At 51.4% G+C, this 25,314-nt stretch overlaps 1 protein-coding gene across 1 annotated transcript in view; it reads right to left on the bottom strand.

Moving 5' to 3' along the window:
- Positions 1-5,349: 5,349 nt before the first annotated feature.
- LOC141188883 (uncharacterized) overlaps positions 5,350-25,314 on the bottom strand; it is a 43,636-nt gene continuing 23,671 nt past the window's right edge. Inside the window, exons 5-6 of the mRNA XM_073661094.1 lie at positions 6,996-7,169; positions 5,350-6,905 (exon numbers count right to left, since the gene is read on the bottom strand). Of these exons, the coding sequence (XP_073517195.1) occupies positions 6,054-6,905; positions 6,996-7,169 (1,026 nt within the window). The 3' untranslated portion in view covers positions 5,350-6,053. The remainder of the gene's footprint in view (positions 6,906-6,995; positions 7,170-25,314) is intronic.

The following is a 25,314-nucleotide window of genomic DNA, read 5'->3' as shown; positions in this document are numbered from 1 at the left end:
ATTTAAAGCGCTGATTGATAGACCGCCATTTGGTCTGACCACCCTGAGCCACGGGACCGGGCTGCCACCACTACTACCCCCAGCATCGTACAGAGGCCCGGTCTCGAGTGCCCCGCGGCCCAGGGGGCGAGTCACAGACAAGATGATGCCGTGTGCAGGGCTGAAGCTAAGAATACCCCGGGGGTGGGGAGATGTACAAAGCACCAGCAGAGGGCAGAGGACTGCAGTGGTGGGACATTTGTGCAGCAAGTTTTTGTTTTTTCCACAATGTTTATTATGCTGTGTGGTGGTGACTGGAGAGATGGGGTCCAATGGTTGCCCGGGGGGGCACGTCTTGGATAGCAGTGAATAGGCTTAGTATAATGCGTGGGAGCTGGAGTATGATGGGCCCCAGCACAGATATGGGTCAGGCTACCTCTTTACGTGAAAACTGGGACAGTTGTCCTAGTGATTTTGGCACAGTGTTGCAGTGTGGATGTTCTGGGGGCGCAGACACCGCACGTCACACTGTAGGGTTAATGTTCACCATCGGCTTCTGCTGTGATTCAATTTGTTGCCTTCTAGGTGTTTTTTCGTTTTTCCTCGGCTGGTTTCCCGATAATGACTCGCATGACATCAGGTGCGAGCTGCTCTCTCTGCGGAGTTTCACTCGGCTCCTGCTACCTACTGAGGAAACATTTAATGAGCCGCCAGTCAGAGTCAAGACCCCGGGGGCCCTGGCCTAAGTGTGACCGGCGCTGTGCTACCCTCATCACCATATTCATCTCTCCCTGACCGATTAACTCCTAAACGACGCCAAGATCTGAACCTGCAGCTCAAAGGCAAGGAGGCCATGTGCCATTAACCGCACATCAGAAGCAGCCCCCAGAATTCTGGAATTGGTGGGACACCATGAATACTAGATGACTGCTTACCACTGAAATGCCACCCACATGACTCATCACACCAGCACCACCCACATGACTCATCACACCAGCACCACCCACATGACTCCTCATCACACCAGCACCACCCACATGACTCATCACACCAGCACCACCCACATGACTCATCACACCTGCACCACCCACATGACTCATCACACCAGCACCACCCACATGACTCCTCATCACACCAGCACCACCCACATGACTCCTCATCACACCAGCACCACCCACATGACTCATCACACCAGTACCACCCACATGACTCATCACACCAGCACCACCCACATGACTCATCACACCAGCACCACCCACATGACTCCTCACACCAGCACCACCCACATGACTCCTCATCACACCAGCACCATCCACATGACTCATCACACCAGTACCACCCACATGACTCATCACACCAGTACCACCCACATGACTCATCACACCAGCACCACCCACATGACTCATCACACCAGCACCACCCACATGACTCCTCATCACACCAGCACCACCCACATGACTCCTCATCACACCAGCACCACCCACATGACTCATCACACCAGCACCACCCACATGACTCATCACACCAGCACCACCCACATGACTCATCACACCAGCACCACCCACATGACTCATCACACCAGCACCACCCACATGACTCATCACACCAGTACCCCCCACATGACTCATCACACCAGCACCACCCACATGACTCCTCATCACACCAGCACCACCCACATGACTCCTCATCACACCAGCACCACCCACATGACTCCTCATCACACCAGCACCACCCACATGACTCCTCATCACACCAGCACCACCAAGGAAATAGGTGGGATGTGAGGCAAGCAAGGGGGAAGGGGAGAAGTGAATATAATGAGGGTGGAGAGGGGGGTGTGGATAGTACAGTTAGATCGTTAGAGAAGAATAGGATGCTAAATAACCCCAAAGTTTTATCTTGCATGCTGACCAACGCAAGAAGCCTGACCAATAAGGCGGATGAGCTGCGGGCGCTTATATCGGAGGAGAGGTATGACATCGTAGGTATAACAGAGACTTGGCTAGACGATAGCTACGACTGGGCGGTAAATTTATTAGATTATAGTTTATTTAGAAGGGACCGGAAACAGGGGAAGGGCGGAGGAGTCTGCTTATATGTAAAGTCATGTCTAAAGCCCAGACTAAGGGAAGATATAGGAGAGGGAGAAGAGGGGGTCGAGTCCATGTGGGTAGAGATAGAGGGGGCAAAAAATAATAATAAAATATTACTGGGGGTCTGCTATATGCCACCTAATATAACAGAGGAGAATGAGAAACTGCTATTAGGACAAATAGACAAAGTAGCAAAACATAATGAGGTGATTGTAATGGGGGACTTCAACTACCCGGATATTGACTGGGAAACAGAAACCTGTAGATCGCAGAAAGGAAAACGGTTCTTGACAAATATCAAGGATAATTATCTCTCCCAACTAGTGCAGGAACCAACGAGAGGGAAGGCCGTGTTGGACTTAATATTGACTAATAGGCCTGATAGAATAACTGAGGTACAGATAGGGGGGCACGTAGGTAATAGCGACCATAATATTATCAATTTCAAAATGCCCTTCAGTAGGGTTATCAATAAGGGAACAACAAAAACATTAAACTTTAGGAGGGCGAAGTTTGATCAGCTGATAGAAAGCCTTCAACTTATAGACTGGGACAAAGTTCTTAATCAAAGGAATACGAATAGTAAATGGGAAACCTTCAAAAGAATTCTGAATACTCAGTGCGAGAGGTATATACCGTATGGGAATAAAAGGGCCAGAAATAAGAGGAAACCAATATGGTTGAACAAGAACGTAAAAGGGGCGTTAAATAGCAAAAAAGAGGCATTCAAGAGATTAAAACAGGAAAACAGTAAGGAGGCACTAATGTGTTACAAGGAAAAAACGAGAACCTGCAAAAAACAAATAAAAATAGTGAAGGAGGAAACAGAGAGACGTATTGCTAGGGAAAGTAGATCAAATCCCAAACTGTTCTTTACGTATATAAATAGTAAAAGGATTAAACCGGATAATATTGGACCGATAAAAAGTGATGAAGGCAAAATCATAGAGAAAGATGAGGATAAAGCTAATCTATTAAATAATTTTTTTTCGACAACTTTCACAAAGGAAAAAGAACTAACAGGAGAAATGAGAAGTGACAAACTTAATCCTCCACTAAGTATGACAAATCTAACCCAAGCTGGGGTACAGAAACGCCTCAGTAACATTAAAATAAACCAAATCACCAGGACCTGATGGCATACACCCACGGGTACTAAGGGAACTAAGTCATGTGATAGACAGACCGTTATATCTTATATTTAAGGACTCTGTTGAGACTGGGTCTGTGCCACTTGATTGGCGACAGGCGAATGTAGTGTCAATATTCAAAAAGGGAGCGAAAAGTGACGCCGGAAACTATCGGCCGGTGAGTCTGACGTCCGTTGTGGGCAAAATTTTTGAAGGCTTTATTAATGAGGCAATCATGGAGCATCTTGATGCTAATAATCTATTAACCCTGAACCAACATGGATTCATGAGGAATCGCTCCTGCCAAACAAACCTGATTGACTTCTACGAGGAGGTTAGCTCTCGAGTAGATCAGGGGGAACCAGTGGATGTCGTGTATCTCGACTTCTCAAAAGCGTTCGATAGCGTGCCACATAATAGGTTGGTATACAAAATGAGAATGATGGGGCTGGGGGAAAATGTCTGCAAGTGGGTAGCTAACTGGCTAAAGGATAGAAGGCAGAGGGTGGTTATAAATGGAATATACTCAGATTGGGTAAGCGTCACTAGTGGGGTACCACAGGGGTCTGTACTAGGCCCAATGTTATTTAATATCTTTATTAACGACATAGTCAACGGGATAAATAGTAAAATATCAATATTTGCAGATGACACAAAGTTATGTAAAACAATTAATACAAAAGAGGACAGTGCAGACCTACGGAGGGATTTGGATAAGCTGGGTAGGTGGAGCATTAAATGGCAAATGAGGTTTAACGAGGAGAAATGTAAGGTCATACATATGGGAAGGAGAAATGGAAGTCACCAGTACTCACTGAATGGGAAATCATTGGGGAATTCAGAGATGGAGAAGGACTTGGGCATCTTGATTGATAGCAAACTAAATTGGAGTGCCCAAAGTCAGGCGGCTGCTGTAAGGGCAAACAGGGTAATGGGATGTATCAGAAGAGGTATAGCTGCAAAGGAGGAGAACATTGTTCTTCCACTGTACAAAGCACTGGTCAGACCACACTTGGAATACTGTGCTCAGTTATGGGCCCCAATATATAGAAAGGATATAAATGAGCTTGAAAAGGTACAAAGGAGGGCAACAAAATTAATAAAGGGAATGGAGGGACTGCAATACCCAGAGAGGTTGGCAAAACTAGGACTATTCAGCCTGGAAAAGAGAAGGTTGAGGGGGGACATAATAAATGTGTACAAATATGTTAGGGGACAGTATAGAGATCTTGCCAGGAATTTGTTCAAAAGGAGGGATATTACGGTAACAAGAGGGCACTCACTAAGACTGGAAGAGAAAAGGTTTCAGCACCAGCATAGGAAGGGGTTCTTTACGGTAAGAGCAGTGAGAATATGGAATTCACTAAGTGAGGAGACGGTAATGTCGGATTCACTACACCAGTTCAAGCGGGGACTGGATGCATTTCTAGATACCAGGCAGATTTCTGCATATACTTAAAAATATAATAAAATAGTAGGTTGATACAGGGATTTATTCTGACTGCTGGTTTCAGAGTCGGGAGGGAATTTTTCCTCAGGTGAAGATTGGCCAAATCATTTGGGGTTTTTGCCTCCTCTGGATCAACTTTAGCAATTACAGAACTTACAGGTCGAACTTGATGGACGCAAGTCTTTATTCGGCTTTACTAACTATGTTACTATGACTCCTCATCACACCAGCACCACCCACATGACTCCTCATCACACCAGCACCACCCACATGACTCCTCATCACACCAGCACCACCCACATGACTCATCACACCAGCACCACCCACATGACTCCTCATCACACCAGCACCACCCACATGACTCCTCATCACACCAGCACCACCCACATGACTCCTCATCACACCAGCACCGCTCACATGACTCCATCACCACTAGATGGCTAAGCAAATCATCAGTGCTCAGATGACTATTCATCCCATCAGGACTGCACAGATGATTCCTCATTACACCGCTGCCTCAAGAGTGATGTACACACAGTGAGGGCATCTGCCACATGTAGACTGAGACTGGGCATCACATTGTGGCAATGGTTTACAGGATAATTACACAACATCCAACTTTTCCACAGGCTGTAAAGTGAGCTGCTATCATTTCACCAGTCTGAAGTGGTCGACATCTAGTGGCCGATGTGAGAACTGCATCATGACATCTTTTATTTTATATGGAAAGATGCAACAAAATAAAAATGTAATAAAAACATGTAAAGAGTGACCTGACGAGAGGATCCCTCCAATATAATGAAGACCCCCCTCCAAAGTCCAGCAACCATGCTGTGTGACAACCACTGACAGCTGCCATTGCAGTGTCCATACAGGTTGTCAGCTGGCTTCCCAGCCTTTCTACTGAACAAGTCTGTGCTGTAGGTAGAGGCAGTCTCCGTTACAGCTTCCAGTCACCACTTTATTGCATATAGTGACTGTAGTGTGGTGGTCACCGAGGCTGGAGCAACTCTCACACATGTCTGTATTACCAGTCTGCAGGGTCAGATCCCCGCGCTTCGCCCGCCAGCCCAGGAACGCAACCACGAGACATGGCGTGCACAGAAGACGCGCGGGATGTGATGACTGAAGGCTTTGTGGAGGTCGGCCATCGAGCCGCTGACCTTTCCAGTGCGCGGTGCTGCGCTGTACATCAGAAGGCTGCTCGTGTGGTATCATACATGGGATCCCATAGAGTGCTAGCTCCGCGCTCGCCCGGCCCCAGGTCCGCAGCTTCTACCTGTGGAGGGGCTGTATTTCGGGTAGCTCCGCGCTCGCCCGGCCCCAGGTCCGCAGCTTCTACCTGTGGAGGGGCTGTATTTCGGGTAGCTCCGCGCTCGCCCGGCCTCAGGTCCGCAGCTTCTACCTGTGGAGGGGCTGTATTTCGGGCTGTCCGGGTTGGGTGTGTTTGTCGCTCTTGCGCCGGGTGCGCAGCTGTTCGTTGAGTCTGTTGCGGATCTCGCTGTGATCCACCTTGCGCAGGATGAAGTGACGCTCCACCACGGCCATCACCCGCCTCTTCACGTTCAGTGGGATCCCCTGTCGCCCTCTCAGGCCGTCCAGGTTTACTCTGTTCACCCAACCCTTGTAGATATCAAAGGGGACCAGGGCCCGGAAGACCAGGGCCGCGAACCTCCCCGGCTTCCCTGCGCTCCGGCTGAGGAGGCCCCACTCCATCTCTGCGCTGAGCGGCTGCAGGGGGATGTTGGGGAGCCGCTCCCCGATCCTGCAGGAGTCGTACTGAGGGTAGTATTCGGCCTCGGGGGACAGGCTGAGCTCCTCATCCTCCTCTTCTTCCTCCTCACGTTTGATGGTGGTGGTGGGTAACATGTCGTCCTCGTCATGGAGGGGATTCTCGTACATCCAGGACACCTGCTGGCGGCTCTGCTCAGTGATGGCTTCCAGCGGGTATCCGCACTGCAGGCTGCTCTCCGGAGACGCCCGGCTGGACTCGGTGGAGTGTCTGTCCTCCATGGGCCGGCTCCACACCGGACATGAGTTCTGCACCAAGATGGCGGACGGCAGGGCTGAAGAGCGGTAACCGGCGGGGGAGCAGAGCGAGGCCACCATCTCCTTCAGCTCCTTCATCTCTTGGCCCATCTGGTCCATGGCGGATCTCATAAGGTCCCGCTCGTGCTGAGCTTGCGCCGCGCTCCTGCGGAACCTCTTCAGCTCCCGTAGCATCTCCTGCTGCAGCCGGCTGGGCCTCTTGTTCTGTGATCAAAGGTAGAAGACAACATGGCTGATAACAGAGACTAGAGACAATAGACACCCCCTTATTAGCACCCCATGCCTGGGAGTTACCTCTGTCTGCGTGCTCTGCTCCATCCGGGCAGGAGCCACCGGCCGCTGATGCTCCTCCTCCTCCTCCATCTTCACTGGTTGTGACAACTGAATGACCTCCTGCAGAGGCGGCGGCGGTGGCGGTGCGCGCTCTGTGTGCTCCGCCCTCCTCTCCGTATCCCAGCAGCCGCGCAGCTGAAAGAAACCGAGGTCACATGACTCACAAGATGGTATAACCCTCCCCGGGAATCTCCCACAATGCACCGCAGCAGAGTCTGTCCCCACCCATCTGAGGTCACATGTCCCAGAATGCACCGCAACACAGTCTGTCCCCCACCCATCTGAGGTCACATGTCCCACAATGCACCGCAACACAGTCTGTCCCCCACCCATCTGAGGTCACATGTCCCACAATGCACCGCAGCAGACCTGACCCAACCCCTGCAGATGACTCACAGATGAATGCTGCAGTTCTCACAGTGGCCACCAGATGGCTCAGAGATAAATGCTGCAGTTCTCACAATGGCCACCAGATGGCTGAGATGAATGCTGCAGTTCTCACAGTGGCCACCAGATGGCTCAGAGATAAATGCTGCAGTTCTCACAATGGCCACCAGATGGCTCAGAGATGAATGCTGCAATTCTCACAGTGGACACCTGATGGCTTCGAGATGAAAGCTGCAGTTCTCACAGTGACCACCAGATGGCTCAGAGATGAATGCTGCAGTTCTCACAGTGGCCACCAGATGGCTCAGAGATGAATGCTGCAGTTCTCACAGTGGCCACCAGATGGCTCAGAGATGAATGCTGCAGTTCTCACAGTGGCCACCAGATGGCTCAGAGATGAATGCTGCAGTTCTCACAGTGGCCACCAGATGGCTCAGAGATGAATGCTGCAGTTCTCACAGTGACCACCAGATGGCTCAGAGATGAAAGCTGCAGTTCTCACAGTGACCACCAGATGGCTCAGAGATGAATGCTGCAGTTCTCACAGTGACCACCAGATGGCTCAGAGATGAAAGCTGCAGTTCTCACAGTGGCCACCAGATGGCTCAGAGATGAATGCTGCAGTTCTCACAGTGACCACCAGATGGCTCAGAGATGAAAGCTGCAGTTCTCACAGTGGCCACCAGATGGCTCAGAGATGAATGCTGCAGTTCTCATAGTGGCCACCAGATGGCTCAGAGATGAATGCTGCAGTTCTCGCAGTGGCCACCAGATGGCTCAGAGATGAATGCTGCAGTTCTCACAGTGGCCACCAGATGGCTCAGAGATGAATGCTGCAGTTCTCACAGTGGCCACCAGATGGCTGAGATGAATGCTGCAGTTCTCACAGTGGCCACCAGATGGCTCAGAGATGAATGCTGCAGTTCTCACAGTGGCCACCAGATGGCTCAGAGATGAATGCTGCAGTTCTCACAGTGGCCACCAGATGGCTGAGATGAATGCTGCAGTTCTCACAGTGGCCACCAGATGGCTCAGAGATGAATGCTGCAGTTCTCACATTGGCCACCAGATGGCTCAGAGATGAAAGCTGCAGTTCTCACAGTGGCCACCAGATGGCTCAGAGATGAATGCTGCAGTTCTCACAGTGGCCACCTGATGGCTCAGAGATGAATGCTGCAGTTCTCACAGTGGCCACCAGATGGCTGAGATGAATGCTGCAGTTCTCACAGTGGCCACCAGATGGCTCAGAGATGAATGCTGCAGTTCTCACATTGGCCACCAGATGGCTCAGAGATGAAAGCTGCAGTTCTCACAGTGGCCACCAGATGGCTCAGAGAAGAATGCTGCAGTTCTCACAGTGGCCACCAGATGTCTCAGAGATTAATGCTGCAGTACTCACAGTGGCCACCAGATGGCTGAGATGAATGCTGCAGTTCTCACAGTGGCCACCAGATGGCTGAGATGAATGCTGCAGTTCTCACAGTGGCCACCAAATGGCTCAGAGATTAATGCTGCAGTTCTCACAGTGGCCACCAGATGGCTCAGAGATTAATGCTGCAGTTCTCACAGTGGCCACCAGATGGCTCAGAGATCAATGCTGCAGTTCTCACAGTGGCCACCAGATGGCTCAGAGATGAATGCTGCAGTTCTCACAGTGGCCACCAGATGGCTCAGAGATGAATGCTGCAGTTCTCACATTGGCCACCAGATGGCTCAGAGATGAAAGCTGCAGTTCTCACAGTGGCCACCAGATGGCTCAGAGATGAATGCTGCAGTTCTCACAGTGGCCACCAGATGTCTCAGAGATGAATGCTTCAGTTCTCACAGTGGCCACCAGATGGCTCAGAGATGAATGCTGCAGTTCTCACAGTGGCCACCACATGGCTCAGAGATGAATGCTGCAGTTCTCACATTGGCCACCAGATGGCTCAGAGATGAATGCTGCAGTTCTCACATTGGCCACCAGATGGCTCAGAGATGAAAGCTGCAGTTCTCACAGTGGCCTCCAGATGGCTCAGAGATGAATGCTGCAATTCTCACAGTGGCCACCAGATGGCCCAGAGATGAATGCTGCAGTTTTCATAGTGGCCACTAGATGGCTCAGAGATGAATGCTGCAATTCTCACAGTGGACACCAGATGGCAAAGAGATGAATGCTGCAATTCTCACAGTGGCCACCAGATGGCTCAGAGATGAAAGCTGCAGTTCTCACAGTGACCACCAGATGGCTTCGAGATGAATGCTGCAGTTCTCACAGTGACCACCAGATGGCTCAGAGATGAATGCTGCAATTCTCACAGTGGCCACCAGATGGCTCAGAGATGAATGTTGCAGTTCTCACAGTGCCCACCAGATGGCTCAGAGATGAAAGCTGCAGTTCTCACATTCGCCACCAGATGGCTCAGAGATGAATGCTGCAGTTCTCACAGTGACCACAAGATGTTTCAGAGATGAAAGCTGCAGTTCTCACAGTGGCCACCAGATGGCTCAGAGATGAAAGCTGCAGTTCTCACATTCGCCACCAGATGGCTCAGAGATGAATGTTGCAGTTCTCACAGTGACCACCAGATGTTTCAGAGATGAATGCTGCAGTTCTCACAGTGACCACCAGATGGCTCAGAGATGAAGGCTGCAGTTCTCACAGTGGCCACTAGTTGGCTCACAGATGAATGCTGCAGTTCTCACATTGGCCACCAGATGGCTCAGAGATGAAAGCTGCAGTTCTCACAGTGGCCACCAGATGGCTCAGAGATGAATGCTGCAGTTCTCACAGTGGCCACCAGATGGCTCAGAGATGAAAGCTGCAGTTCTCACAGTGGCCACCAGATGGCTTACAGATGAATGCTGCAGTTCTCACAGTGGCCACCAGATGGCTCAGAGATGAATGCTCCAGTTCTCCCAGTGGCCACCAGATGGCTCAGAGATGAATGCTGCAGTTCTCACAGTGGCCACCACATGGCTCAGAGATGAATGCTGCAGTTCTCACAGTGGCCACCAGATGGCTCAGAGATGAATGCTGCAGTTCTCACAGTGGCCACCACATGGCTCAGAGATGAATGCTGCAGTTCTCACAGTGGCCACCAGATGGCTCAGAGATGAATGCTGCAGTTCTCACAGTGGCCACCAGATGGCTCAGAGATGAATGCTCCAGTTCTCCCAGTGGCCTTCAGATGGCTCAGATATGAAAGCTGCAGTTCTCACAGTGGCCACCAGATGGCTCAGAGATTAATGCTGCAGTTCTCACTGTGGCCACCAGATGGCTCAGAGATTAATGCTGCAGTTCTCACTGTGGCCACCAGATGGCTCAGAGATGAATGCTCCAGTTCTCCCAGTGGCCACCAGATGGCTCAGAGATGAATGCTGCAGTTATCACAGTGGCCACCAGATGGCTCAGAGATGAATGCTGCATTTCTCATAGTGGCCACCAGATGGCTCAGAGAAGAATGCTGCAGTTCTCACAGTGGCCACCAGATGGGTCAGAGATGAATGCTGCAGTTCTCACAGTGGCCACCAGATGGCTCAGAGATGAATGCTGCAGTTCTCACAGTGGCCTCCAGATGGCTCAGAGATGAATGCTGCAGTTCTCACAGTGGCCACCAGATGGCTCAGAGATGAATGCTGCAGTTCTCACAGTGGCCACCAGATGGCTCAGAGATGAATGCTGCAGTTCTCACAGTGGCCACCAGATGGCTCAGAGATGAATGCTGCAGTTCTCACAGTGGCCTCCAGATGGCTCAGAGATGAATGCTGCAGTTCTCACAGTGGCCACCAGATGGCTCAGAGATGAATGCTGCAGTTCTCACAGTGACCACCAGATGGCTCACAGATGAATGCTGCAATTCTCACAGTGGCCACCAGATGGCTCAGAGATGAAAGCTGCAGTTCTCAGTGACCACCAGATGGCTTCGAGATGAATGCTGCAGTTCTCACAGTGACCACCAGATGGCTCACAGATGAATGCTGCAGTTCTCACAGTGACCACCAGATGGCTTCGAGATGAAAGCGGCAGTTCTCACAGTGACCACCAGATGGCTCACAGATGAATTCAGCAGTTCTCACAGTGGCCACCAGATGGCTCACAGATGAATGCAGCAGTTCTCACAGTGACCACCAGGTGGCTTCGAGATGAAAGAGGCAGTTCTCCCAGTGACCATCAGATGGCTCACAGATGAATTCAGCAGTTCTCACAGTGGCCACCAGATGGCTCAGAGATGAAAGCTGCAGTTCTCACAGTAGACACCAGATGGCTCAGAGATGAATGCTGTAGTTCTCACAGTGGCCACCAGATGGCTCAGAGATGAATGCTGCAGTTCTCACAGTGACGACCAGATGGCTTCGAGATGAAAGTGGCAGTTCTCACAGTGACCACAAGATGGCTCACAGATGAATGTAGCAGTTCTCACAGTGGCCACCAGATGGCTCAGAGATTAATGCTGCAGTTCTCACTGTGGCCACCAGATGGCTCAGAGATGAATGCTGCAATTCTCACAGTGGCCACCAGATGGCTCAGAGATGAATGCTGCAATTCTCACAGTGGCCACCAGATGGCTCAGAGATGAATGCTGCAATTCTCACAGTGGCCACCAGATGGCTCAGAGATGAATGCTGCATTTCTCATAGTGGCCACTAGATGGGTCAGAGATGAATGCTGCAGTTCACAGTGGCCACCAGATGGGTCAGAGATGAAAGCTGCAGTTCTCACAGTGGCCACCAGATGTCTCAGAGATGAATGCTGCAGTTCTCACAGTGGCCACCAGATGGCTCAGAGATGAATGCTGCAGTTCTCACAGTGGCCACAAGATGTCTCAGAGATGAATTCTGCAGTTCTCACAGTGGCCACCACATGGCTCAGAGATGAAAGCTGCAGTTCTCACAGTGACCACCAGATGGCTCAGAGATGAAAGCTGCAGTTCTCACAGTGGCCACCAGATGTCTCAGAGATGAAAGCTGCAGTTCTCACAGTGACCACCAGATGGCTCAGAGATGAATGCTGCAATTCTCACAGTGGCCACAAGATGGCTCAGAGATGAATGCTGCAGTTCTCACAGTGGCCACCAGATGGCTTACAGATTAATGCTGCAGTTCTCACAGTGGCCACCAGATGGCTCAGAGATGAATGCTGCAGTTCTCACAGTGGCCACCAGATGGCTTACAGATTAATGCTGCAGTTCTCAAAGTGGCCACCAGATGGCTCAGAGATGAATGCTGCAGCTCTCACAGTGGCCACCAGTTGGCTCAGAGACGAATGCTGCAGTTCTCACAGTGGCCACCAGATGGCTCAGAGATGAATGCTGCAGTTCTCACAGTGGCCACCAGATGTCTCAGAGATGAATGCTGCAGTTCTCACAGTGGCCACCAGATGGCTCAGAGATGAATGCTGCAGTTCTCACAGTTCTCACCAGATGGCTCAGAGATGAATACTGCAGTTCTCACAGTGGCCACCAGATGGCTTACAGATGAATGCTCCAGTTCTCACAGTGGCCACCAGATGGCTCAGAGATGAATGCTGCAGTTCTCACAGTGGCCACCAGATGGCTCAGAGATGAAAGCTGCAGTTCTCACAGTTCTCACCAGATGGCTCACAGATGAATGCAGCAGTTCTCACAGTGACCACCAGGTGGCTTCGAGATGAAAGAGGCAGTTCTCCCAGTGACCATCAGATGGCTCACAGATGAATTCAGCAGTTCTCACAGTGGCCACCAGATGGCTCAGAGATGAAAGCTGCAGTTCTCACAGTAGACACCAGATGGCTCAGAGATGAATGCTGTAGTTCTCACAGTGGCCACCAGATGGCTCAGAGATGAATGCTGCAGTTCTCACAGTGACGACCAGATGGCTTCGAGATGAAAGTGGCAGTTCTCACAGTGACCACAAGATGGCTCACAGATGAATGTAGCAGTTCTCACAGTGGCCACCAGATGGCTCAGAGATTAATGCTGCAGTTCTCACAGTGGCCACCAGATGGCTCAGAGATGAATGCTGCAATTCTCACAGTGGCCACCAGATGGCTCAGAGATGAATGCTGCAATTCTCACAGTGGCCACCAGATGGCTCAGAGATGAATGCTGCAATTCTCACAGTGGCCACCAGATGGCTCAGAGATGAATGCTGCATTTCTCATAGTGGCCACCAGATGGCCCAGAGATGAATGCTGCAGTTCTCATAGTGGCCACCAGATGGCTCAGAGATGAATGCTGCAGTTCTCACAGTGGCCACTAGATGGGTCAGAGATGAATGCTGCAGTTCACAGTGGCCACCAGATGGGTCAGAGATGAAAGCTGCAGTTCTCACAGTGGCCACCACATGGCTCAGAGATGAAAGCTGCAGTTCTCACAGTGACCACCAGATGGCTCAGAGATGAAAGCTGCAGTTCTCACAGTGGCCACCAGATGTCTCAGAGATGAAAGCTGCAGTTCTCACAGTGACCACCAGATGGCTCAGAGATGAATGCTGCAATTCTCACAGTGGCCACAAGATGGCTCAGAGATGAATGCTGCAGTTCTCACAGTGGCCACCAGATGGCTTACAGATTAATGCTGCAGTTCTCACAGTGGCCACCAGATGGCTCAGAGATGAATGCTGCAGTTCTCACAGTGGCCACCAGATGGCTTACAGATTAATGCTGCAGTTCTCAAAGTGGCCACCAGATGGCTCAGAGATGAATGCTGCAGCTCTCACAGTGGCCACCAGATGGCTCAGAGATGAATGCTGCAGTTCTCACAGTGGCCACCAGATGGCTCAGAGATGAATGCTGCAGTTCTCACAGTGGCCACCAGATGTCTCAGAGATGAATGCTGCAGTTCTCACAGTGGCCACCAGATGGCTCAGAGATGAATGCTGCAGTTCTCACAGTTCTCACCAGATGGCTCAGAGATGAATACTGCAGTTCTCACAGTGGCCACCAGATGGCTTACAGATGAATGCTCCAGTTCTCACAGTGGCCACCAGATGGCTCAGAGATGAATGCTGCAGTTCTCACAGTGGCCACCAGATGGCTCAGAGATGAAAGCTGCAGTTCTCACAGTTCTCACCAGATAGCTCAGAGATGAATGCTGCAGTTCTCACAGTGGCCACCAGATGGCTGAGATGAAAGCTGCAGTTCTCACAGTGGCCACCAGATGGCTCAGAGATGAATGCTGCAGTTCTCACTGTGGCCACCAGATGGCTCAGAGATGAATGCTCCAGTTCTCCCAGTGGCCACCAGATGGCTGAGATGAAAGCTGCAGTTCTCCCAGTGGCCACCAGATGGCTGAGATGAAAGCTGCAGTTCTCACAGTGGCCACAAGATGGCTGAGATGAAAGCTGCAGTTCTCACTGTGGCCACCAGATGGCTCAGAGATGAAAGTTGCAGTTCTCACAGTGGCCACCAGATGGCTCAGAGATGAATGCTGTAGTTCTCACAGTGGCCACCAGATGGGTCAGAGATGAATGCTGCAGTTCTCACAGTGGCCACCAGATGGCTCAGAGATGAATGCTGCAGTTCTCACAGTGGCCTCCAGATGGCTGAGATGAATACTGCAGTTCTCACAGTGGCCTCCAGATGGCTCAGAGATGAATGCTGCAGTTCTCACAGTGGCCACCAGATGGCTCAGAGATGAATGCTGCAGTTCTCATAGTGGCCACCAGATGGCAAAGAGATGAATGCTGCCGTTCTCACAGTGGCCACCAGATGGCTCAGAGATGAATGCTGCAATTCTCACATTGGCCACCAGATGGCTCAGAGATGAATGCTGCAGTTCTCACAGTGGCCACCAGATGGCTCAGAGACGAAAGCTGCAGTTCTCACAGTGGCCACAAGATGGCTCAGAGATGAATGCTGCAGTTCTCACAGTGGCCACCAGATGGCTCAGAGATGAATGCTGCAGTTCTCATAGTGGCCACCAGATGGCAAAGAGATGAATGCTGCAGTTCTCACAGTGGCCACAAGATGGGTCAGAGATGAATGCTGCAGTTCTCACAGTGGCCACCAGATGGCTCAGAGATGAATGTTGCAGTTCTCACAGTGGCCACCAGATGGCTCAGAGATGAATGCTGCAGTTCTCACAGTGGCCACCAGATGACTCAGAGATGAATGCTGCAGTTCTCACATTGGCCACCAGATGGCAAAGAGATGAATGCTGCAGTTCTCACAGTGGCCACCAGATGGCTCAGAGATGAATGCTGCAGTTCTTACAGTGGCCACCAGATGGCTCAGAGATGAATGCTGCAGTTCTCACAGTGGCCACCAGATGGCTCAGAGACGAAAGCTGCAGTTCTCACAGTGGCCATCAGATGGCTCAGAGATGAATGCTGCAGTTCTCATAGTGGCCACCAGATGGCTCAGAGATGAATGCTGCAGTTCTCACAGTGGCCACCAGATGGCTCAGAGATGAATGCTGCAGTTCTCACAGTGGCCACCAGATGGCTCAGAGATGAATGCTGCAGTTCTCACAGTGGCCACCAGATGGCTCAGAGATGAATGCTGCAGTTCTCACAGTGGCCACCAGATGGCTCAGAGAAGAAAGCTGCAGTTCTCACAGTGGCCACAAGATGGCTCAGAGATGAATGCTGCAGTTCTCACAGTGGCCACCAGATGGCTCAGAGATGAATGCTGCAGTTCTCATAGTGGCCACCAGATGGCAAAGAGATGAATGCTGCAGTTCTCACAGTGGCCACAGGATGGGTCAGAGATGAATGCTGCAGTTCTCACAGTGGCCACCACATGGCTCAGAGATGAATGCTGCAGTTCTCACAGTGGCCACCAGATGGCTCAGAGATGAATCCTGCAGTTCTCACAGTGGCCACCAGATGACTCAGAGATGAATGCTGCAGTTCTCACATTGGCCACCAGATGGCAAAGAGATGAATGCTGCAGTTCTCACAGTGGCCACCAGATGGCTCAGAGATGAATGCTGCAGTTCTTACAGTGTCCACCAGATGGCTCAGAGATGAATGCTGCAGTTCTCACAGTGGCCACCAGATGGCTCAGAGATGAAAGCTGCAGTTCTCACAGTGGCCATCAGATGGCTCAGAGATGAATGCTGCAGTTCTCATAGTGGCCACCAGATGGCTCAGAGATGAATGCTGCAGTTCTCACATTGGCCACCAGATGGCTCAGAGATGAATGCTGCAGTTCTCACAGTGGCCACCAGATGGCTCAGAGATGAATGCTGCAGTTCTCACAGTGGCCACCAGATGGCTCAGAGATGAATGCTGCAGTTCTCACAGTGGACACCACATGGCTCAGAGATGAATGCTGCAGTTCTCACAGTGGCCACCAGATGGCTCAGAGATGAAAGCTGCAGTTCTCACAGTGGCCACCACATGGCTCAGAGATGAATGCTACAGTTCTCACAGTGGCCACCAGATGGCTCAGAGATGAAAGCTGCAGTTCTAACAGTGGCCACCAGATGGCTCAGAGATGAATGCTGCAGTTCTCACAGTGGACACCACATGGCTCAGAGATGAATGCTGCAGTTCTCACAGTGGCCACCAGATGGCTCAGAGATGAAAGCTGCAGTTCTCACAGTGGCCACCACATGGCTCAGAGATGAATGCTACAGTTCTCACAGTGGCCACCAGATGGCTCAGAGATGAAAGCTGCAGTTCTCACAGTGGCCACCAGAAGGATCAGAGATGAATGCTGCAGTTCTCACAGTGGCCACCAGATGGCTCAGAGATGAATGCTGCAGTTCTCACAGTGGCCACCAGATGGCTCACAGATGAATGCTGCAGTTCACAGTGGCCACCAGATGGGTCAGAGATGAATGCTGCAGTTCTCACAGTGGCCACCAGATGGCTCAGAGATGAATGCTGCAGTTCTCACAGTGGCCATCAGATGGCTCAGAGATGAATGCTGCAGTTCTCACAGTGGCCACCAGATGGCTGAGATTAATTCTGCAATTCTCACAGTGGCCACCAGATGGCTCAGAGATTAATGCTGCAGTTCTCACATTGGCCACCGGATGGCACACAGATGAATGCTGCAGCTCTCACAATGGCCACTAGATGGCTCAGAGATGAATGCTGCAGTTCTCACAGTGGCCACCAGATGGCTCAGAGATGAATGCTGCAGTTCTCACAGTGGCCACCAGATGACTCAGAGATGAATGCTGCAGTTCTCACATTGGCCACCAGATGGCAAAGAGATGAATGCTGCAGTTCTCACAGTGGCCACCAGATGGCTCAGAGATGAATGCTGCAGTTCTTACAGTGGCCACCAGATGGCTCATAGATGAATGCTGCAGTTCTCACAGTGGCCACCAGATGGCTCAGAGACGAAAGCTGCAGTTCTCACAGTGGCCATCAGATGGCTCAGAGATGAATGCTGCAGTTCTCATAGTGGCCACCAGATGGCTCAGAGATGAATGCTGCAGTTCTCACAGTGGCCACCAGATGGCTCAGAGATGAATGCTGCAGTTCTCACAGTGGCCACCAGATGGCTCAGAGAAGAAAGCTGCAGTTCTCACAGTGGCCACAAGATGGCTCAGAGATGAATGCTGCAGTTCTCACAGTGGCCACCAGATGGCTCAGAGATGAATGCTGCAGTTCTCATAGTGGCCACCAGATGGCAAAGAGATGAATGCTGCAGTTCTCACAGTGGCCACAGGATGGGTCAGAGATGAATGCTGCAGTTCTCACAGTGGCCACCACATGGCTCAGAGATGAATGCTGCAGTTCTCACAGTGGCCACCAGATGGCTCAGAGATGAATGCTGCAGTTCTCACAGTGGCCACCAGATGACTCAGAGATGAATGCTGCAGTTCTCACATTGGCCACCAGATGGCAAAGAGATGAATGCTGCAGTTCTCACAGTGGCCACCAGATGGCTCAGAGATGAATGCTGCAGTTCTTACAGTGGCCACCAGATGGCTCAGAGATGAATGCTGCAGTTCTCACAGTGGCCACCAGATGGCTCAGAGATGAAAGCTGCAGTTCTCACAGTGGCCATCAGATGGCTCAGAGATGAATGCTGCAGTTCTCATAGTGGCCACCAGATGGCTCAGAGATGAATGCTGCAGTTCTCACAGTGGCCACCAGATGGCTCAGAGATGAATGCTGCAGTTCTCACAGTGGCCACCAGATGGCTCAGAGATGAATGCTGCAGTTCTCACAGTGGCCACCAGATGGCTCAGAGATGAATGCTGCAGTTCTCACAGTGGCCACCAGATGGCTCAGAGATGAATGCTGCAGTTCTCACAGTGGACACCACATGGCTCAGAGATGAATGCTGCAGTTCTCACAGTGGCCACCAGATGGCTCAGAGATGAAAGCTGCAGTTCTCACAGTGGCCACCACATGGCTCAGAGATGAATGCTACAGTTCTCACAGTGGCCACCAGATGGCTCAGAGATGAAAGCTGCAGTTCTAACAGTGGCCACCAGATGGCTCAGAGATGAATGCTGCAGTTCTCACAGTGGACACCACATGGCTCAGAGATGAATGCTGCAGTTCTCACAGTGGCCACCAGATGGCTCAGAGATGAAAGCTGCAGTTCTCACAGTGGCCACCACATGGCTCAGAGATGAATACTACAGTTCTCACAGTGGCCACCAGATGGCTCAGAGATGAAAGCTGCAGTTCTCACAGTGGCCACCAGAAGGATCAGAGATGAATGCTGCAGTTCTCACAGTGGCCACCAGATGGCTCAGAGATGAATGCTGCAGTTCTCACAGTGGCCACCAGATGGCTCACAGATGAATGCTGCAGTTCACAGTGGCCACCAGATGGGTCAGAGATGAATGCTGCAGTTCTCACAGTGGCCACCAGATGGCTCAGAGATGAATGCTGCAGTTCTCACAGTGGCCATCAGATGGCTCAGAGATGAATGCTGCAGTTCTCACAGTGGCCACCAGATGGCTGAGATTAATTCTGCAATTCTCACAGTGGCCACCAGATGGCTCAGAGATTAATGCTGCAGTTCTCACATTGGCCACCGGATGGCACACAGATGAATGCTGCAGCTCTCACAATGGCCACTAGATGGCTCAGAGATGAATGCTGCAGTTCTCACAGTGGCCACCAGATGGCTCAGAGATGAATGCTGCAGTTCTCACAGTGGCCACCAGATGGCTCAGAGATGAATGCTGCAGTTCTCACAGTGGCCACCAGATGGCTCAGAGATGAATGCTGCAGTTCTCACAGTGGCCACCAGATGGCTCAGAGATGAATGCTGCAGTTCTCACAGTGGCCACCAGATGGCTCAGAGATGAATGCTGCAGTTCTCACAGTGGACACCACATGGCTCAGAGATGAATGCTGCAGTTCTCACAGTGGCCACCAGATGGCTCAGAGATGAATGCTGCAGTTCTCACAGTGGCCACCAGATGGTTCAGAGATGAAAGCTGCAGTTCTCACAGTGGCCACCAGATGGCTCAGAGATGAATGCTGCAGTTCTCACAGTGGCCACCAGATGGCTCACAGATGAATGCTGCAGTTCACAGTGGCCACCAGATGGGTCAGAGATGAATGCTGCAGTTCTCACAGTGGCCATCGGATGGCTCAGAGATGAATGCTGCAGTTCTCACAGTGGCCACCAGATGGCTGAGATTAATTCTGCAATTCTCACAGTGGCCACCAGATGGCTCAGAGATTAATGCTGCAGTTCTCACATTGGCCACCGGATGGCACACAGATGAATGCTGCAGCTCTTACAATGGCCACTAGATGGCTCAGAGATGAATGCTGCAGTTCTCACAGTGGCCACCAGATGGCTCAGAGATGAATGCTGCAGTTCTCAGTGGCCACCAGATGGCTCAGAGATGAATGCTGCAGTTCTCACAGTGGCCACCAGATGGCTCAGAGATGAATGCTGCAGTTCTCACAGTGGCCACCAGATGGCTCAGAGATGAATGCTGCAGTTCTCACAGTGGCCACCAGATGGCTCAGAGATGAATGCTGCAGTTCTCACAGTGGCCACCAGATGGCTCAGAGATGAATGCTGCAGTTCTCACAGTGGGCACCAGATGGCTCAGAGATGAAAGCTGCAGTTCTCACAGTGGCCACCACATGGCTCAGAGATGAATGCTGCAGTTCTCACAGTGGCCACCAGATGGCTCAGAGATGAAAGCTGCAGTTCTCACAGTGGCCACCAGAAGGATCAGAGATGAATGCTGCAGTTCTCACAGTGGCCACCAGATGGCTCAGAGATGAATGCTGCAGTTCTCACATTGGCCACCGGATGGCACACAGATGAATGCTGCAGCTCTCACAATGGCCACTAGATGGCTCAGAGATGAATGCTGCAGTTCTCACAGTGGCCACCAGATGGCTCAGAGATGAATGCTGCAGTTCTCACAGTGGCCTCCAGATGGCTCAGAGATGAATGCTGCAGTTCTCACAGTGGCCACCAGATGGCTCAGAGATGAATGCTGCAGTTCTCACAGTGGCCACCAGATGGCTCAGAGATGAATGCTGCAGTTCTCACAGTGGCCACCAGATGGCTCAGAGATGAATGCTGCAGTTCTCACAGTGGCCTCCAGATGGCTCAGAGATGAATGCTGCAGTTCTCACAGTGGCCACCAGATGGCTCAGAGATGAATGCTGCAGTTCTCACAGTGACCACCAGATGGCTCACAGATGAATGCTGCAATTCTCACAGTGGCCACCAGATGGCTCAGAGATGAAAGCTGCAGTTCTCAGTGACCACCAGATGGCTTCGAGATAAATGCTGCAGTTCTCACAGTGACCACCAGATGGCTCACAGATGAATGCTGCAGTTCTCACAGTGACCACCAGATGGCTTCGAGATGAAAGCGGCAGTTCTCACAGTGACCACCAGATGGCTCACAGATGAATTCAGCAGTTCTCACAGTGGCCACCAGATGGCTCACAGATGAATGCAGCAGTTCTCACAGTGACCACCAGGTGGCTTCGAGATGAAAGAGGCAGTTCTCCCAGTGACCATCAGATGGCTCACAGATGAATTCAGCAGTTCTCACAGTGGCCACCAGATGGCTCAGAGATGAAAGCTGCAGTTCTCACAGTAGACACCAGATGGCTCAGAGATGAATGCTGTAGTTCTCACAGTGGCCACCAGATGGCTCAGAGATGAATGCTGCAGTTCTCACAGTGACGACCAGATGACTTCGAGATGAAAGTGGCAGTTCTCACAGTGACCACAAGATGGCTCACAGATGAATGTAGCAGTTCTCACAGTGGCCACCAGATGGCTCAGAGATTAATGCTGCAGTTCTCACAGTGGCCACCAGATGGCTCAGAGATGAATGCTGCAATTCTCACAGTGGCCACCAGATGGCTCAGAGATGAATGCTGCAATTCTCACAGTGGCCACCAGATGGCTCAGAGATGAATGCTGCAATTCTCACAGTGGCCACCAGATGGCTCAGAGATGAATGCTGCATTTCTCATAGTGGCCACTAGATGGGTCAGAGATGAATGCTGCAGTTCACAGTGGCCACCAGATGGGTCAGAGATGAAAGCTGCAGTTCTCACAGTGGCCACCAGATGTCTCAGAGATGAATGCTGCAGTTCTCACAGTGGTCACCAGATGGCTCAGAGATGAATGCTGCAGTTCTCACAGTGGCCACAAGATGTCTCAGAGATGAATTCTGCAGTTCTCACAGTGGCCACCACATGGCTCAGAGATGAAAGCTGCAGTTCTCACAGTGACCACCAGATGGCTCAGAGATGAAAGCTGCAGTTCTCACAGTGGCCACCAGATGTCTCAGAGATGAAAGCTGCAGTTCTCACAGTGACCACCAGATGGCTCAGAGATGAATGCTGCAATTCTCACAGTGGTCACAAGATGGCTCAGAGATGAATGCTGCAGTTCTCACAGTGGCCACCAGATGGCTTACAGATTAATGCTGCAGTTCTCACAGTGGCCACCAGATGGCTCAGAGATGAATGCTGCAGTTCTCACAGTGGCCACCAGATGGCTTACAGATTAATGCTGCAGTTCTCAAAGTGGCCACCAGATGGCTCAGAGATGAATGCTGCAGCTCTCACAGTGGCCACCAGATGGCTCAGAGATGAATGCTGCAGTTCTCACAGTGGCCACCAGATGGCTCAGAGATGAATGCTGCAGTTCTCACAGTGGCCACCAGATGGCTCAGAGATGAATGCTGCAGTTCTCACAGTGGCCACCAGATGGCTCAGAGATGAATGCTGCAGTTCTCACAGTTCTCACCAGATGGCTCAGAGATGAATACTGCAGTTCTCACAGTGGCCACCAGATGGCTTACAGATGAATGCTCCAGTTCTCACAGTGGCCTCCAGATGGCTCAGAGATGAAAGCTGTAGTTCTCACAGTGGCCACCAGATGGGTCAGAGATGAATGCTGCAGTTCTCACAGTGGCCACCAGATGGCTCAGAGATGAATGCTGCAGTTCTCACAGTGGCCTCCAGATGGCTGAGATGAATGCTGCAGTTCTCACAGTGGCCTCCAGATGGCTCAGAGATGAATGCTGCAGTTCTCACAGTGGCCACCAGATGGCTCAGAGATGAATGCTGCAGTTCTCATAGTGGCCACCAGATGGCAAAGAGATGAATGCTGCCGTTCTCACAGTGGCCACCAGATGGCTCAGAGATGAATGCTGCAATTCTCACACTGGCCACCAGATGGCTCAGAGATGAATGCTGCAGTTCTCACAGTGGCCACCAGATGGCTCAGAGACGAAAGCTGCAGTTCTCACAGTGGCCACAAGATGGCTCAGAGATGAATGCTGCAGTTCTCACAGTGGCCACCAGATGGCTCAGAGATGAATGCTGCAGTTCTCATAGTGGCCACCAGATGGCAAAGAGATGAATGCTGCAGTTCTCACAGTGGCCACAAGATGGGTCAGAGATGAATGCTGCAGTTCTCACAGTGGCCACCAGATGGCTCAGAGATGAATGTTGCAGTTCTCACAGTGGCCACCAGATGGCTCAGAGATGAATGCTGCAGTTCTCACAGTGGCCACCAGATGACTCAGAGATGAATGCTGCAGTTCTCACATTGGCCACCAGATGGCAAAGAGATGAATGCTGCAGTTCTCACAGTGGCCACCAGATGGCTCAGAGATGAATGCTGCAGTTCTTACAGTGGCCACCAGATGGCTCAGAGATGAATGCTGCAGTTCTCACAGTGGCCACCAGATGGCTCAGAGACGAAAGCTGCAGTTCTCACAGTGGCCATCAGATGGCTCAGAGATGAATGCTGCAGTTCTCATAGTGGCCACCAGATGGCTCAGAGATGAATGCTGCAGTTCTCACAGTGGCCACCAGATGGCTCAGAGATGAATGCTGCAGTTCTCACAGTGGCCACCAGATGGCTCAGAGATGAATGCTGCAGTTCTCACAGTGGCCACCAGATGGCTCAGAGATGAATGCTGCAGTTCTCACAGTGGCCACCAGATGGCTCAGAGAAGAAAGCTGCAGTTCTCACAGTGGCCACAAGATGGCTCAGAGATGAATGCTGCAGTTCTCACAGTGGCCACCAGATGGCTCAGAGATGAATGCTGCAGTTCTCATAGTGGCCACCAGATGGCAAAGAGATGAATGCTGCAGTTCTCACAGTGGCCACAGGATGGGTCAGAGATGAATGCTGCAGTTCTCACAGTGGCCACCACATGGCTCAGAGATGAATGCTGCAGTTCTCACAGTGGCCACCAGATGGCTCAGAGATGAATGCTGCAGTTCTCACAGTGGCCACCAGATGACTCAGAGATGAATGCTGCAGTTCTCACATTGGCCACCAGATGGCAAAGAGATGAATGCTGCAGTTCTCACAGTGGCCACCAGATGGCTCAGAGATGAATGCTGCAGTTCTTACAGTGGCCACCAGATGGCTCAGAGATGAATGCTGCAGTTCTCACAGTGGCCACCAGATGGCTCAGAGATGAAAGCTGCAGTTCTCACAGTGGCCATCAGATGGCTCAGAGATGAATGCTGCAGTTCTCATAGTGGCCACCAGATGGCTCAGAGATGAATGCTGCAGTTCTCACAGTGGCCACCAGATGGCTCAGAGATGAATGCTGCAGTTCTCACAGTGGCCACCAGATGGCTCAGAGATGAATGCTGCAGTTCTCACAGTGGCCACCAGATGGCTCAGAGATGAATGCTGCAGTTCTCACAGTGGCCACCAGATGGCTCAGAGATGAATGCTGCAGTTCTCACAGTGGACACCACATGGCTCAGAGATGAATGCTGCAGTTCTCACAGTGGCCACCAGATGGCTCAGAGATGAAAGCTGCAGTTCTCACAGTGGCCACCACATGGCTCAGAGATGAATGCTACAGTTCTCACAGTGGCCACCAGATGGCTCAGAGATGAAAGCTGCAGTTCTAACAGTGGCCACCAGATGGCTCAGAGATGAATGCTGCAGTTCTCACAGTGGACACCACATGGCTCAGAGATGAATGCTGCAGTTCTCACAGTGGCCACCAGATGGCTCAGAGATGAAAGCTGCAGTTCTCACAGTGGCCACCACATGGCTCAGAGATGAATGCTACAGTTCTCACAGTGGCCACCAGATGGCTCAGAGATGAAAGCTGCAGTTCTCACAGTGGCCACCAGAAGGATCAGAGATGAATGCTGCAGTTCTCACAGTGGCCACCAGATGGCTCAGAGATGAATGCTGCAATTCTCACAGTGGCCACCAGATGGCTCACAGATGAATGCTGCAGTTCACAGTGGCCACCAGATGGGTCAGAGATGAATGCTGCAGTTCTCACAGTGGCCACCAGATGGCTCAGAGATGAATGCTGCAGTTCTCACAGTGGCCATCAGATGGCTCAGAGATGAATGCTGCAGTTCTCACAGTGGCCACCAGATGGCTGAGATTAATTCTGCAGTTCTCACAGTGGCCACCAGATGGCTCAGAGATTAATGCTGCAGTTCTCACATTGGCCACCGGATGGCACACAGATGAATGCTGCAGCTCTCACAATGGCCACTAGATAGCTCAGAGATG

This window comes from Phyllobates terribilis, unplaced genomic scaffold, assembly GCF_046119375.1.
Source record: "Phyllobates terribilis strain yellow unplaced genomic scaffold, ASM4611937v1 Scaffold_2__4_contigs__length_985480577, whole genome shotgun sequence".
Taxonomy (NCBI): Eukaryota; Metazoa; Chordata; class Amphibia; order Anura; family Dendrobatidae; genus Phyllobates; species Phyllobates terribilis.
Note: the sequence above shows the minus strand (reverse complement) of the source record. Positions and strands in the feature narration are given on the sequence as shown.